This window comes from Dermacentor albipictus, chromosome 7 (genome assembly GCF_038994185.2).
Source record: "Dermacentor albipictus isolate Rhodes 1998 colony chromosome 7, USDA_Dalb.pri_finalv2, whole genome shotgun sequence".
In the NCBI taxonomy this organism is placed as follows: domain Eukaryota; kingdom Metazoa; phylum Arthropoda; class Arachnida; order Ixodida; family Ixodidae; genus Dermacentor; species Dermacentor albipictus.
This window is the reverse complement of record NC_091827.1, coordinates 38,205,809-38,222,783: the sequence shown is the minus strand read 5'-3', so window position 1 is coordinate 38,222,783 and position 16,975 is coordinate 38,205,809. Positions and strand designations below refer to the sequence as shown.

The window sequence follows — 16,975 nt, the reverse complement described above, 5'->3', positions numbered from 1 at the left end:
TAAAAATAACACTTTTTAATATAACACGTACAAATGAACAACATAGCGGGGCACACAGTCATCACGCACCCGCTTGTGTTTGTGTTTTTGATATTATTAAGATCCTCCTCGCGCGAGATGGCGCACAGTCCACGCTTATGCACTCGATCGACGCGTGTCCAATAAAGTTTCTTCTTTTCACTGGGAGGACTCGGAGAAGCGTGTGTACAAAGAGACGTGTTTTACCTTTACTGGTTCTGAAACGCTATGGAACAACACACGTGGTGTACAAAACTAGTAGGCAGACGAACTGTATACAGAACACAAGCGTGCACACTTCCGAGCAATATCAGTCCGCGCGGGTCGTCATTGACGGAGTTCGTTTTATCCGACGTCGGCTGTGAAAAAAGTGGCACGTTGCTTGCTTGTCTTGGCTTGGCTCGTTCTGGAGATCATGGTACGGGTGCGGAAGTGAACCCTTTACTGCGTTCCCGCAGGCGCCAGGTTCTTGCAGACGGCGTTCGGGCCAGGTCTGTCGTCTGCTGGTGCTGGAGTTGATGCTGATTCCAGTAGGAGAGATGATATTGTAGGTGGCGCTACGCGCCGGGCCTCCTGCGGAGCAGCTTGCGAGGAGGACATCGATGCGCCCTGGACCGCTTCTTGAAGTCGGATGAATGAAGAACGTTACCCCACTTTTTGTGCTGTAGCAGGGCTCGAAGCGATGTGGAGTAAGACCAGGACAGGAAAGGGTGTCTGGCCTTAGTTCACATTGTTTCGCGCCCTGTCACACCGGAATAAGTATGAAACATCCAGCCCAGCAACAAGTACTGTTAGCGCACATTTTGAGTGCTCGCAGCGTCTTGCACTTCCTGTTTAAGTGGATGGCGAACAGACGAAAATGCTTTCTTCATAGAATCGTGTCTTTTACTTCTGCGGATCTATAGCTTTCATGTAATGTTTATGTTTTTTGTATGTAATGAGCTGTGGCTTGTAATGAAAACCCACTACTAGGGGATGGCGTGAGCAATACTGTTTTGTTGTGACGACACAGAGAATGAACCTTCAGACGCAGCTGGAAAAAACGAGACCAGAAACTTAAGCTCATATATAGACAACTGTAGCAACCAATTAATAAATGCACGAGCATGGGAGTGTTTCAAGAAGCATCTTGATCTAAAGATAACCTCTGCCCTTTGCGGAAAATACTGTAAATTTGTGTTAAGCACAGCGCTATGTTCGAGTAAATTTGGTATGTTTCGTATTTATCACACTTTTTCTATCCACCTGCGCCGTGTTCGAAGTGTCTTTTAGTTAAGAAAAAAAAATTCCGTACATATCGAGCTGCCCTACGCGGGCTCTTGGCTAATGGTAAACGTAAACTAGCTTTTCCAGTTATTTCTATTAAAATATACTTCGGGCTCAAAGGCCTCCATATGCTACGTTGATTTCATAAATAGTGTCAGCGCTCTGTCTTGCCACCACTAAAGAAAAGAAAGAATCACGGCAGTTTCGGGACCTATCCTGGCATTGTGACCATGGATAAACTAGCTGCCATGACTCGGCTAAAACTGACTTGTTTTAGCGTCTTGATATACCTTTCGCGACTGGCCGCTATCCTATCGCTTGAACTGTATAGACATACATTTCAGGTCCTATCGTGCTCAGCCTGGCGAATTTTTCTTTTTAATATTTAGTAGTTTTGTTTAGGCACCTTTGCTCGAAAGGACTCTTTCTGAATTAGAACATGCCGCTGACTGCCGGCTGAAAGTCTGTTCTGCCAGGAGTTGCTTCCTTGGACAGGACGTCAGCGCGGTGGTTTCGGATTGCCAGCATGACGAGAGACACGAGTGTTTTTAACATAGCGGTACCGCCGTACCGTCACCGCCTGATAGGACTGCACATGTGAGGAGTTTACAGGGTTCTCGGTAATTGCCATTAGCTATCCGCAAGTTTACCGGGACGACATATCCGAAACTAAGCAACACGGAGCCAAAATATAGCTATCCGCGAGTTTACCGGGACGACATATCCGAAACTAAGCAACACGAAGCCAAAATATGGCGGTCCTCTGGTCAAGAGGAAACTAATCATAGACAAATCAACGCTAAATTCCGCGACGCCTACCTGGTATCTGGAAACCAGAACACTTCCGAGGCATAGTGGCATCTTGTCTTAGGCCTTACAACGCTAAACTAAACTGCTTATTTCAATAATAATGACAAACATCGCTAATACTCTGTCCTACACTCGACGCTAGACGGTAACGCTATGTTAAATCACTCATGTCTTTCCGCAAAACGCATTCATCTCGAGCTTGTGTAGAATTACTTGTTGCTTTAAGAAACCCAGCAGAAGTAACGACCGTGCTCTGTGACGTGACGTACAGGTTATCCTGGTTGCGTGAAGGCTGTCTTGGCCGAGCGCAAAGACCAGTTCTCAGCTTGATGTCTGAAGATATACAGCTTCAATGCTCAGTGCCTCTTCCGAACGGTTTCTCACTCAATTAACAATGACAGCACATTGTAGACGCAGACCCGAAGATGTAGACGCGAGGAGCAACGCTTCTGGTGACATCTTGCGGCACGATGGTTTAAAAAGAAGCACGGAAAACCGTTATTGCAATGACTTCATTGTACTTAGTTCACTTATGTCCACGGTGGTGTAAAGGCGTCAGCAGCAGCGTTATTTTCGAGGAGGTATATTTGACTTTCTTATTTTTTGTTTTGCGACCCGATGATCTAACGCAAGTAGTGTTTGTAACGCCATTATCCTCGAGGTCTGATGGCGGGCGGCCGCTCTCCTTATCGGAGGCTATGCTTACGCGTTCTGACTGATCACATTGCCACACGATGTCGCCACCGACGGGGCTGCTCGCGTTCTACGTGCTAGCGTACACTCCGGTGCATGTATTTACATTTATTGTGCTGCCATGTCCCGGCTATGCTAATGCTATCTCTTATTGTCATCGTAAGTTGCCAAGCAGGCTCTCTTCCATGCGCACCATGACACTCGTCTGCATGCTGTGGTAAAAACACTGCCTTTCGAGAAGGGAGAAGAAAGAAAGCCCCAGTCAGCACGAAGTTATTGCGGGTCGAAGAGTCTCCCGCGCACAGTCGCACACAGCAAGCACACACACAGGCCACTTTGTCCAACTACGAGGGGGCTCTGCTGCCCCTGCCCCTGCCCATGCTGCCGCTGCGGCGCCTAGTAGAAGTCCAGAAGCCTGCAGCACAAAAGGCCAGCACAGCCCACTTCGTCCTCGGGCTGCCCCCCGGCAGCTCCTCCGCGCAGCTCGTGCCCGTGCTGCTGGTGCCAGCGCTGCACGTGCCTGCCAAGTCCAGGCATGTGCTGGCGCCTTCGCACGGGTGGGCTCTCGGGTGGGCTTCGGCCCGGCGCCGATCGGCTCCTGCCGCCGACTCCTCCGCCTGCACTGAGGAACGGAGTCCCTGGAGTGGACTCAAAGCACGAGTGCTGCGCCACTGAGCACACACACACACACACACACACACAGAGAGAGAGAGAGAGCGGACAAGGGAAGATAGCAGTTACTCCATACATGAATGAGTAGGCGTTTTTGTCACATATACAGGCGCCGACAAAAGTGGTATACTCCACGCAGCGGGAGCCGGAGCAACGGCAAACTGCATCGCCATCTACAGGCAGCATCTGGGATCGAGACAGCCAATGGGTGCCCTTTATTATCTGCAGGCGTGTCGATCCCAGATGCCGCCTGTAGATGGCGTCGCGATGCAGTGTGCCGTAGTGACTCTAGTGTGCCGCTGCTCCGGCTGCCGCTACGTGGAGTATACCACTTTTGTCGGCGCCTGTACACCCAGTTTTGGGCATATCGGTAGCTACAGGTGGAGTAGCGTTGACGCTACTTAGGCACAAGAAAACTGCTGGAGAAGAAGCGCTGGAGTGGACCAAAACTCGATTGCTAGGCCACTGAGCACAAAACGAGTAGACAAAGGGAGAGATCAGTTACTTCATGCGTGAATGAGTAGACGTTAGTGCCACATATAACTCCAGTATTGAGCATATTGGTAGTTGCAGATATAGTAGCGCTGACGCTGCTTGGATACGAGAGGAGCTGCCTGGAGTGGGCCGAAAACTCTATTTGTAGTTCACCGAGCACAGAGGGAGTGGACAAGGAGAGAGTAGTTATTCCATACATGAATGAGAAGGCGTTTGTGCCACATACTTGACCACAATAACGTCGAATCGTGTTGTATTTTCGCGTTGCTTGGGCACAAGCAGAGAAGGTGCCTCGATTGGACTCAAAGTGCGATTGCTACACCATTGAGCACAGGGTCAGTGGACAAGGAAATAGAGAAGTTATTCCTCGAAGAGAAGAAGGTGCTTGAGTCATGCTTAAGTCCATTTTGACCATGCTTGTAGCTCCGCATGGAGTTACGTTGACGTCACTTTGGTAGAAACAATTGGAGTTCTGACAACTTACTATGAGGAAGTACGTATGAGGAATTCCATGTTGAGGAGTTCTCATACTCCCACACGGATTACGCTCATTCTGCCTGTGACCAAACAGTGAATGCAACTTATCGACGTGTACTAACGCTAATAAAACGCAGGTACGTACACTCCATCGGGGGAGCGAAATAACCCTGGAGAGTGGAGTTAAATGTGAGAGATATGGCTACTACGTTAAGGGAGTAAATGCTTGTTCAGCATTCCCTTTGTTCTTAGATGAGCACTAAGGGACATTAAGCAGGATCATCCTGATAAAGGAGAGGAGGACGAAAATTTGTTTTGATCTTTCTTCTCGTGACTGAGCCACTGAGTGTTGTTGGTATCAGACAAGAGAAGACAAGCTGTCTTCCAGATCGATTTCTCTTTGCACTACGTATTGTTAGAAATCAATGGGGTTCCTTCCGAAACAATAGATTTCCCTCTGACAGACTCCGGTGCAGAGTGTTGCTTTAAAGTGGAGACCGTTTAGAGTGTGTTTCTTATGCTTATAATATCTAGAACTTTGTTCCGAAGAGCACACATGGAAGTCTCGTTCTTAAAGTGCTCAGTGGGGTGCAAAACTGAGCTGGGATGAAGCGTGCAGTCATATTAACACATTTGCAGTGGCGTAGCAACAGGGGGGGGGGGGGGCGGGGCCGTGGGCCCCGGGTGCAAGGGGCCAATGGGGGGGGGGTGTCATATACGTCTGAAGACACCCCTCTTTCCGCCGGCTACACCCCGGGGGGGGGTGACAGAACACATATGGGCCCCGGGTGCCAGACTACGTAGCTACGCCACTGCACATTTGACCAACAAGCCAACATTGTCAACCCGGTGCACAAGAGCTTTGCAGCAGGGGGGCAGTCCGTCTGCTAACGTAAAGCCGCTGCACCCTGCCACTAGAAAGCATGGCTTACGAACCTCCCGTCTACGGGAAGGACGCAGAGGTCATCGTGCGTTACCTTGCGCTGCCTTGCGGGATCCCTTGCGGCCGCGCGCGTCCTTGTTGCCTCGCTCGCTGCCGGAGTCCTGGCTGGAGGCCGGGGTGCTGTCGCGCAGGATGATGCTCTCGTACCCGCTGCTCGTGCCCGAGCACTGCACCACCTGCACGGTCTTCATGACGCCCTTGAAGCTGCTCGAGTCGCTGCTGCCGTGGCCGCTGCTCGACTTGCGTATCGTGGGCCTCGCCTGCGTCACCGTTGCGTACGGGGACGGCAGTGCGCCCGAGTCGACCGTCTCCGCCCGCTGGATGGCGGCCTTCGAGTCCGTCGCGCTGCAGGGCGTGGTAGGAGTCGACACGCTGCGGCAGAGCGGGTTGTTGGCTGCGCACGCGGGGTCGCCCCCGTCGGCGGCGGCGGTCGACGTGGTGGCTCCCCCTGGCGGCTGCTTGCTACCGTGCTGCGGTTTCTTGGCGAGCCTCGCCGGGTCGCAGTGCTTGCCGTTGCTGCACGGTGCCTTGGTGATCACGGCCGCCGGTGCGGCGGTCGGAGCGCGGCCGTTCTTGGCGCCCACTCGGCTCCTGGTCGGGCTGCAGCAGCCCGTGAGGGTGCCGCAAGCGCTGTTCGTCGGGCTGGCGGCTGCTCGCGACGGTGACATGTGAATCTTGTGCGCCGAGGTCACAGCCACGGTCGCTGGAACCGGAACGGTTCCGGAGCTGAGTTTGCGCTGTGGTTTCGAGCCGGGCGCGACCGCCCTCTTGGGAGACGAGTGTTCCGTTTTAACAGGCTGTTGTTGTTGTTGTTGCTGCTGCTGCTGCTGCTGTGTGGAGGAACTCGTGCGAGCGCCATTAGTTAGTACCCTGTTAGGCTTAGAGGCGGACTTCTCCACGTGGTGTTGGCTCGGGGCGTGGTCGCCGCTCTGCGCTAACCTCGCGGCGACGTCTTCGTTCGGTCCTCCGCTGCTTAGCCGCCTTAGCTGCCTGGCGAAGGAGCAAGCAGCCGGCGAAGCACAGTCCCCCGAAGCCTCTGGTGGGGAGTCCGTAGGAGCATCTGTGCTTTGAGGAGGAACTTTTTGGTTTGCTGGGAGCCCGTCAGCCTCGCCGTTCGCGTTAAGCAGCGGGAACAGTCTGTGAGGCTGCACGTCTATTACCGGAGGATCTTGCGCACCCGGGAACACGCCGAAGTCCTTTGCTAGGAGATCGAGCTTTTCCGAGTACGACTGGAAAAGGGTGTCACCCTGGGGCGACAGCTTGGGCGGTGACAGGTCCTGGCTCTCGGCGAGCGAGGAGTTTGACTTCTGGATGCGGTTGTAGAAGGCTTCCAATTTTAGACCGTTCATTGGCTTGATGTTCAGCCTCTGGATGTCGTACCTGTCCGCGTCCAAGTCGGCCGGTTCGCTTTTGGTGCTGGTGACGTCCGCGCAGTCACTGTTGCTGCCGTCGTCCGTGGAGCCGTCGTGGTCGTCGCACAGGTCCTTTCGCTGCTTCCTGTTCGGAAGGCTGCCGTAACGGCCTCCCGTGGGGCTGGACGTTCCGCTGCGCATTATGAGCAGGGACGGTATCCGCTCGTTGTTGTTGTCGAAGTATGGCGACGTCAACTTTCGCAGCCTGGCGATGCGCTCCAACTTCTCGGTGAGCACGTCTCCCTTAACGCCGACACTCATGTCGTCTCCGTAGAGCCTCTGGTGACGCTCCCGGCGACGCTGAAGCAGGGTGCCCTGCAGGAGCTTCCAGGTCAGGCCCCCGTAGACGTGTCCCAAGATCTCGGCGTCGTCGCCGACGACGTGGTTGAGGTCCACGCTTACGGACCTGGAGTCCGTGAAGGAGGACGGCAAGTTGAGGCCGTCGTCGCTTAGTACACGGAGCGGGTGGCTCTCCTGACTTCCGCCGCCAGCTCCGTTCTTGCTGCTTCCCTGGTCCACTTCGGGCAGCGGGTTCTCGTCTTTGGCCGAGGGCCAGCCGGACGTCGCGGCGAGGATGTCTTCTTCGGTGACCTGCAGGCAGCAGTCCTGCATCTGCACGGGCGACTCTGGCTGCTCCTCTTCGGCGGGCGTCATGTGGACGTCCTGGCAGGTGGCGACCTCCTCTCGTGTCGTGTTCTGACCCTGGTCTCTCTTGGTTGGAGTGCACTTGGACGACTTGGCGTGCTGCTCCGACGAGGAAGCGTCGTGCGCGGTCCTACGCTCGTGGTGTTCCTTGGAGGCTCCGCCGTTCACGTGACACCTCTCCGGCGAGCTCCTCCTCTTCGAGTGGTGCTCGTGGTGCGTCCTCGTCTTTCTGTGCTCTGGCGTCGACTTCGGACTTGGCTCGGCTTCTGAAACGAAAGAACAAACGAACGAATGAACGTACGAATTATTAATTGAATGAATCAGTAAAGTATTGAATGAGCGAGAAGTTGAATGAGAAAATGAGTTAATTTACAAACGAATCAGTCTCTCACGTTTACTTGCCCACTGCCGTTAGCTTCAAAGTGTGTTCTGTGGCGAGTAAAGCACTGGTGTGCTTGCGTGCAGCGTTTGAAGCGAGGGAGTACAACGCGCGGCGTTGTTTTATTTCTCACTAAATGGTACAGTAGCCCTTCAAGAACCCTACTGCCTTCGAGCAGCACATGCAGTAATATAAAAATCAGAAGTTCCACTTCATCGCATCAGTTCTGATGTCAATCTCAAATACGAGTATGTCATAGCTTTTGAAAGACAGGGTAATTAGTCAGGCGCATGGCTGCATAAAAAATGGGCAAAATGGAGCATATGAAGTTGTGCATTGAAAAGAAATAAAAAAAGAAAAAAAACCGTTCGTATGTGCGGCTAGTTTCGATACACTCTGCAGCATCTACAAAACAACACCGACGCATCTGTGAACAGAACATGGTACAACACGTTTTTCGTGGCTGCGTGTTTCCTGGCTTTTCAAGCTCCCTTTCGCGATCACAGTGACCATTTATTTTATAGAAGATGCGTAGCTGGCTTAACTTAGTATTCGTCTTAGAGCCCCTGTAAAATAGTTCTGACACACAAATTAACCATGTTTGGGAAGCTTGAGGGTTATAGTTTATCTTGTAGTTTAATTCGACACTAAAGATGTCTCGAAACACTTATCCTGGCGTCATCGACATCGTAACGTCGATCATGACACAGGGCAAAGTTCGCAGACTTCGTGCAGCAATAAAGATCTGTGTGACGTCATTGGTCGCAAAAAACTAACGAGTGTGCTGCGTGAATTTCTTCGAAATGCGTTCACGCGTGACAACTGCAGCAGGCACAGCTAGAAACGAAGCGAGCGAGGGTGTCGTGACGTCATGAACATGACGCCGTGACCCAGGAGGTGCGCATATCGTGAGTAATGATACAACTACATCCTAGTGCGTTCACCGAGCCAGTGTGTCGAGACGTCACGTCGTCTGATTCGTGACGTCAAATTAGTTAGGGGACTCTGACGTCTGCCAGTATTCTTTAAAGGTTTAGCCGGTTCAAACCTTCACACAAACACACGCACACGCAAAAAAAAAAATTCTGTAGAAACCGTCGATAATAATCGTCAAATACAGCGTTAGCTTCTATGAAATACTTACTGTCTTCATTTGTTTCTGATTGATGATTACGGTAACGCTATCGGCGGCGTTTGAACTGCTCTATTTTTGATATTTATTTATTTATTTATTTATTTAGCAATACTGTAAGCCCTTTACAGGCTCATACAGGAGTGGGTCACAATCAAAACAACGAAACGTTGTTGGTCAAAACAGAAGAAAGCAATGAAACGCGCCAATTATTACAATTCAGAGATATAACACGCAAACAAAACGACAGACCAAAGCAATTAGTACAAGGCATAAAGTTATATGTCTTCACCGCTACTCTAACTCCTACTTGGTGGTTTGTATTGTGGCTTCTAATCGGCAGGCGCACACGACGGGAGCGACACGTGATATACAGTGACCCACGCGCTGACCCAAGAGGAATTGAGCTGGCGCCGCAGAGTGCGCTTCACACTCCTCGACGAATCATTCACTACATTCCCCCTTTTCACTCGATCGAATCCAGTCACCGCATTACCCCACAAGCAGCTTTGCATTTACACCCTCCTATGCGGTGTAAAAAATATGGAATGCAGGGCCACTTGACAGTAAAGCGCCTGGGAACTTCGTAGCTGCGGCGAAATGCTTCTTTTTATCTAACTTCTAATTCCGAACATCTTATATTTCATTTTGTACATGTTTCTAATAGCTTCCTTTCAATATTTATCACGTATGTTTAAATTAGATTCCAATGTATGTCACTATGGGCCTCCATTAGTTTAGGCCACTGGCGCAAGAGTTATTGTGACCTACGTTTTTTCTTCACTCACTCACTCACTCACTCACTCACTCACTCACTCACTCACTCACTCACTCACTCACTCACTCACTCACTCACTCACTCACTCACTCACTCACTCACTCACTCACTCACTCACTCACTCACTCACTCACTCGATCGATCGATCGATCAATCAATCAATCAATCAATCAATCAATCAATCAATCAATCAATCAATCAATCAATCAATCAATCAATCAATCAATCAATCAATCAATCAATCAATAAATCTCTCCCGCTATGTGATCAGGGCACTGATGCATAGGCTTATGCGTTGAAGGACTGAATCGTTGAGAAGAAGCGAACGCTTAAAATAAGGAGTAAAAAAAATGCGACGTCGCTATTCCTTGTGAAGCTTAGCTTCAGAACGCCTTCACCCCTTGCGGCGGCCACACACACGCACCGGTCCTGCTGGACGAGGCCGGCCGGTGCTTCTTGGCGCCCTTGGGGCTCTGCGAGTAGCGCGAGTGCTCCTGCACCCAGCGCTCGACCATGTTCTTCTTGTGGTCGTCCATGTAGCCGTACACGGCGGCGGCCACCGCGGGGCCGTCGACCCACTGCTCCTTCTGCAGCTGCTCCAGGGTGCGCGAGTCGAAGCGGGGCTTCGAGAAGCGCGGACCGTCGATCCAGAGCTCGTCGCTGGCGCGCCTAGCGCCACCGGCGGCCGACGCCGCCGCCGCTGCGTCTGGGCCCGCCGTTGACGCTGACGTCATAGGCGGATCCTTGGCGGAGGCTCCGCCGCCGCGGTGGCTTTTCTTCAGCGTGTGATGCGCCTTGCCGTGGCTCTCTGCGGCGCTGGGAGACGAGCAGGCATCGCGGTTCGCTGCGGCGCACTGCGAATGAGAGAGAGGGAAAGAGAGAGAGGGAAAGAGAGAGAGAGAGAATCTGTTAATGGGCTCTACGCTTGTAACTTCTACAGGAGCAAGATAATATATCAAAAGTAATAAAGTTAGTTGTGAGTTCAGCGCTGTCCTGTGTGTTTCCTGCCTTCTGTCATCGTCTTTTTGCGCTGCCCCTTCGAGATATCAAAAGTAAAATCATTCGTGAATGTAATGACATTTTAAAGAATGCCACATGCATCTTGAAACGCTTCCGAGTGAATCTGCGTTCCTAGTTTCAATAACGTCTGTAAAGTGTTTTAGTAGATCGAGTTGTAAGGTTGGTGTGTTTTCTCTAGGTGTCAGTGTGTCGTCATGTAGCAGGTTCACTTTGATTGCTTTTCCCAATGCTTTGCGCGAATCACGACCCACGACCTCGTGCCTATAGCAGCGCAACACCACCACGGCGGATCAATTTGAGAGCTTCCAACATAATTAGCAGCCTCGGAGCAACACAAACCTCTTCTTAAAGAAAAGATAAATTATAGGGTTTTAAGTGCCAAAACCACGATCTGATCATGAGTCACGCCGTAGTAGGGGGAGGGGGGGGGAGAGACTCCGGATTAATTTTGACTACCTGGTCTTCTTCAACGTGCACCTAAATCTAAGTACATGGTTGTTTTTTTTGTTTTATTTTTCCTTTTGCCTCCATCGGAATACGGCCGCTGTAGCCGGGATTCGATCCCGCGACCTCGTGCTGCGAGCGCAACACCAAATCAAATCAAATGAAATCACGTTTATTTTTCCAAAGAACATTTAGAAGGAGGCCCGAACAACAAAGTGGAAGCTAGTCCACTTGACGAGGGTTTGCGCCCCCTTTTACAAGGCACAGCGAAGGTGACAAATAGACAAGCAAACAAGAGAATCGAGTATACCGAACAAGATAATAACTAGTGCAGAATAGCACAAGCGTACAAATGAGAAGAAAACATAATCTTATCAAAATATAAATTAATTCCAAATTTCTTTCGAAGATATTAATCTACATGTACAAAAAATGTGCGGAGTATTGCTCTACTACTATGAATGAGTAAAAAGAAGGATCCTTCTTCAGTCCTGGACCAACGACAGGACCAGCGCCACTTTCAACTAAGTTTATCTACGCAACAAGCCTGCCTTATGTGGGTCAATCAAGCCGAATCACTCACGAAACTGCACGAGAGACTTACTCTACTACTACATCCCATCGTTAATGTCTGTTTGTGTAGATAATTTATTAGCATAGTGCTACACGCGCCCTACGCTAAGCCTCTAGAAGCACGCCTTTCGGAGCAGCACCAACCTTTGAGGTCGCCGACGTCTCCGGCCTGGCGACCGCCGGTCCTAAGGCACAGGCGCCGTGTCGCGCGGGGGACTCCGGAGGCTTGGCCGTCGCCGCGGTCCTGGCGGGCGAGTTTTGGGGCGTGGGCGCCGACAGCACCGCCTCGAGCGCGGGCGGCGGGCCCTCGTTGTCCGTGAAGTCCTGGTGGCGGCCCACGTAGATGACCGTGTCGCACGACTGCTCGCTGCTCGACGTGTACTCCGGGTCCGAGCTGCCGGACCGCGGGCCCGACGAGCCTTCCTCGTTCAGCGCCTGGGTCCGCATGAAGGGCCGGCACACGCCGTCCACGCCGTCCGCCGCGGCGCTGGTCATGGTCGAGCCGTACTGCGAGGGGCCAAATTTGAAAGCGGTTTGAGGAGACGCCAAAAGAGAAGCGATAAATCACTCTAGACGGGTAAAGTATTCTTTCAATAAAATATTTTCGCCAATTTTGTGGTGACAAGTTGATTGTTACAAAAGAAAAAAAACATGATAGATGTGAAACTTGCACTTTCTTAAATTTTGCGCAGAACATCTTGTGATTGGTTGTGGTAATAATTGTCTATGATTGAATTCCGTGCTACAATGTGACTATCAACGCTAAGTAGTGTCCGTGTCTACATTCTGGTATTCCATAGTCGCTAACACCAAATAAAGAGAGGCTAAAGCAGTCTACGTACCTATAGCGCGTTCGAATACGTATTATAAAATTTTCGAAATACAGGTCACGTTGATGCAAGCAGCAGAGCCGATGGTGCCGTCTCGTGACGTCAAGTTCAACCGGAGCGCCTGGAATTTGACTACAATCATGCGCTTTACGCTACGCGGCCGATAGTGCGCAAAGGCGATGACGAGACGATAGGTAATAATAATAATAATAATATTTGGGGTTTTACGTGCCAAAACCACTTTCTGATTATGAGGCACGCCGTAGTGGAGGACTCCGGAAATTTTGACCACCTGGGGTTCTTTAACGTGCACCTAAATCTAAGCACACGGGTGTTTTCGCATTTCGCCCCCATCGAAATGCGGCCGCCGTGGCCGGGATTCGATCCCGCGACCTCGTGCTCAGCAGCCCAACACCATAGCCACTGAGCAACCACGGCGGGTCGAGACGATAGGTAATGTGTAGTAGCTATATTCCTCGGATGAACGACAGTGAAGCGACACATATCCTACGCATGCTGGTTGCACAAAGCATCGCAAGATGTTTCTACTATTCAATGCTGTCGACATTTCAAGCATTCCTGAACTGATAAACACCGCTTTGTACCGCGTTTACCGGTCTATAGTCCGCATCGGGCGTATAGTCGGCAAGGGCAAATTAGGGCCTAAATTAGGTTTACATTAGCCGCAAACAGCATGCAGTCGATTTCACAATGTTATTTATTATGGTAAAAAGGCTTTACAACAGCATGCAGTGGGCCCCGATTCCTTCAAGCTTGCATAGGATTTAAAAAAAATCACGCGCGTAATCAGCGCCGCGATAAATTTCAACTAATAAACACGCGTCGCCCGCGGACTACAGTCAGGAAAATACGGTACGCTCCAGGCTGCGCCACTTATGTTAGAGTGAAATGTAACAAAGCACGGAGATTTGTCGGCAGGTCAATCAGTGGCGCCACCTTTAGCTTCTTGCGTCTCATGCGGTGCACCCTGGACGCCAGCTGTATCGTGGCCAGCGTCTCGGCGTAGTTCGCCGCCAGCGGAGACACGTGGGCGATCATGGCGGCCCGACAGGTGACGCTGCCCAGGGCCTCCTTCAGCAGCTGCGTCACCTTGGACTCCCTGCGCCACGAGAAGCTGTGTCACACACACGCACACAAAACAATGTCCGCCTCGATTGCACCCGGTTAAAGTGGATGCACAGCGAAGCTGTTGCCGACGTTAGGCAAGCATAGCCGACGTTAGGCGACGTTAGACACGCACCGGTACCAGCACAGGCAACGTACAGTCAACAGCAAAAGTTTGCGGGATGCGTTTTTCCCTTCAAACGTGGAAGGAAGGAAAAAGTGGAGAAGGAAAGGCAGGGAGGTTAACCAGTTTAGCTTAACCGGTTTGCTACCCTACACATGGGAGAAGGATGGGGGAGATGAAAGATGGGGAAGGGGGAGAGAGAGAGAGCACATAGCACAGCGCACACACATCGTCCGTTGGAGTCCATCAATCTGGCATGGTACGTGATATCACTGTCACCGCCGCTTGTAGAATCCCGTCTCTTTCAAAAACCGAAGTAGACCCTTCGTCGCCTTCACCTGCGATGTCTTTTGTTGGCGGCACTTGAAAATCGTGTCGAGGGACAATGGCCTAGTGTCAAGTTGCGCTAGAACAGATGCCAGGGACTGTCGCTTCAAATGTGAATTCCTGCACTGATAAGGCATGACACTTCGTATTTAATGAATCACTGTGTAGGTGGCGAAGGCTAGTACATGCTCGAACGTTTAATTCGAGGCTTTGTGACCACGCTTCGCGAGAATTCAGCTCCTTGGCAGATTCTGCGTCCCGTAAACTTTTGCAGTTGACTCAGCGTCACGCACGCGCGTCCATGTGCGGAAGTGCGCCATACATCTCCATTCTTTCAGGCCCTCCGCCAAGCGCAAGTGCATTATTGAACTAAACGAGTGTCTAAAAGCAAATCGCCGTAGATTTAGAGCTTGATTTCGGTGAAATTCGGAATGAATTGACTTCCGTCAAAACGTCAGGGCACACAATGGAATGTGTGTGTTCTTGCTCTTCGGGCGACGGCAGCACTTGTGGTTGGCCTCCGACAATCAAACTTCCCGACTTCTCGAGATTCAAGTTTGTCAGACAGGCAAGACTACTGATTGGCTGGTCGGCGGCACTTCTGACTCATGTAGTCCATCAACATCAGCATGCATGCAGGGTAGTTTGTGCTGGTGGCAACTGTTTTCTTTAGCGTTATCTGCGTTTTCATTCTTGTATTGCGATAGCAATTATAGAGAGACTCTCCAAGCGAAGTTTTGCCGACAACGTCGCTGTGAGGCTCTGTATATATTTAGGTATATGTACGCTATATGCCAGGCCATGCTATGTGACGTGCGGTACATGGTGGTTATATTGCCACACCATGCTATCACTAATATTGCTCATAGTAGGTCTTCATTATTCTTTAGAATTTTCAGAATGGCAGGCCACGAACAAATGCCAGGAAGAAACAACACCGACAGCGCATGCCTCTTATATTAAATTTTCTGAGACTTAGACATAAGAAGTGCGAAACAATTACAAAGCTCAAATGTGAAAATGATGCATTTTTGGCGGCGCGGCTGAGTACTAGCTCCGCGACCGGCCTAGGAAAGAAGATTCAAACGTATCCGATACGGAAAAGTGGTGGTAAAGCCGCTAAGAAAGATATTGGCTTTATAATGAATAAATATAAATGAAACTGTCCGATGATAGGATTCAAACAGAGGGCCCCTAGATACACAGCTCGTTTTTACCTAGTTAGCTTACGATTAATTACTTCAATTCATACTGCCACTACAGCCACGAGTCTTACACTTGGTGTATCAATCTAACATGTAGCTATTGCATTCATTGCGTGGCCCTTATGGCAAAACTGTGATATATTTTTTTTATCTGCACTTCACACAATACACAGTGCCGTGCAGCCAAAGTGTACGTCTCAGTATCTGAAACTGACACGGCATGTAACTATGTGGCGCCTTGATAGACTGTGTGACAGCTGTTCACACAGTCTTCTGTACCTTCTTTACTTCATCTCTTTCTCAGTTTCGAACTCTCCTTTCCCCAGTAGAGGTTAGCTAACCGGATATATCCTCTGTTTAATCTCACCGGTTTTCCTTTATATTTATATCTGTTGTCTACACTTCCTATTCTCCGCGCTGACCATCTCGGCTAGGTCAAAATTTTCATTCAGCACTTCGACCTTGTCGGTGGTAGTGGTAGCAGACTGCGTCAGCTAATTACGCGTTACTATATATATTGTAACCTAGCATTGCGCCTACCTCTGGTTTACTGATGGATGTAACGATTCCCGTTGTTATCTGTTCTGTGCATTTTCTACCCTTATTCCGATTGTCTCTCGCTCATATCTAATGTTGGCCCATTTATGCTCCCTCTGTCGCTTCTTCGTGTTTCTTCGTCTGCATCAAGGCTCAAGAAATATGATCTTGGTGTTTCAGAAACTAGTTCAACGTCAAGCTTTTCTGTGCTTCTGAAGAACAATGATTGCTCAGCCGATGCATTAGCCAGGAGGGTGTAACTGTATCTTCTGCACGCAGTGCCCAAAGCAGACGACAAAAAGAAGGACAGACGGAAAGAAACAAAAGGACAGCCGCTGTAACGCACTCAGTTTGCCAATGGCCTCTCGTATCTCCTCCTTGCCGATATCTGAAATGCCCTGCCCTGCTAAGCTAGTGGCTAGGCAGCTTTCGAAACTGTGGCTCACCCACACCGGCATGCATGACGCAAAAAAAAACACACAAAAAACAAGACAACTGAAGCCCCTTCACCATGTCGCGTTCGGGCAAGCAACCATGTTCGCGCCGGCGATCGGTCGGCAGCTATTAGTGTCAAGTAGCCGGCAGAACGGAGCAGTCGGTGCGGAAACGCGAGAGAAGCAAGAATGGCTCAAGCCCGCGGCTATGGATGAAGATGAGGTTGAGGAAGCAGTAGGGGGGAAGGGGGGGGGGCAGGGTAGGGGGTAGGAGGTGCAATAATGACGAGCTCGGACACGAGTTCCTCTCGAAAGCAGACGTGAAAGAAAGATTCGTCTGCAACTCAGCTCTGAGTCGGGAGCAGACGACATTAATGGGAGCACAATCACGTGAAAGACCGCGCTGCTGCCGTCTGGCGAATGAAAAAGGCGGGAAAAAGAAACGCGGAAGTAAACGAAATAATGGAGGAGCATTGTACCTCGTGTCTCGTAGATACATGTGCGGGAACTCGCGACGAGAATGAGTGAATCAAAAACAGGGGAGAGAGCTGTCCGAAGCACACAGGAAATGGAGAGAAAAAGCTTAGGAAGAGAGAAGAGAAACACAGATGCAAGCGAAAAGCTCAGACAAGGAGC

The 16,975-nt window shown here is 50.6% G+C and overlaps 1 protein-coding gene across 9 annotated transcripts in view; it reads right to left on the bottom strand.

Moving 5' to 3' along the window:
• LOC135905678 (kinesin-like protein KIF26B) overlaps positions 1 to 16,975 on the bottom strand; it is a 760,359-nt gene continuing 743,384 nt past the window's right edge. For 8 of the 9 annotated variants that reach the window (XM_070521909.1, XM_070521906.1, XM_070521911.1 and 5 more), the window contains 5 exons: positions 13,545 to 13,707; positions 11,902 to 12,264; positions 10,145 to 10,574; positions 5,409 to 7,697; positions 1 to 3,409 (listed from right to left, as the gene is read on the bottom strand). In XM_070521909.1, the coding sequence (XP_070378010.1) occupies positions 3,132 to 3,409; positions 5,409 to 7,697; positions 10,145 to 10,574; positions 11,902 to 12,264; positions 13,545 to 13,707 (3,523 nt within the window). In that variant the 3' untranslated portion in view covers positions 1 to 3,131. The remainder of the gene's footprint in view (positions 3,410 to 5,408; positions 7,698 to 10,144; positions 10,575 to 11,901; positions 12,265 to 13,544; positions 13,708 to 16,975) is intronic. The other variant, XM_070521907.1, reaches the window with a different exon arrangement.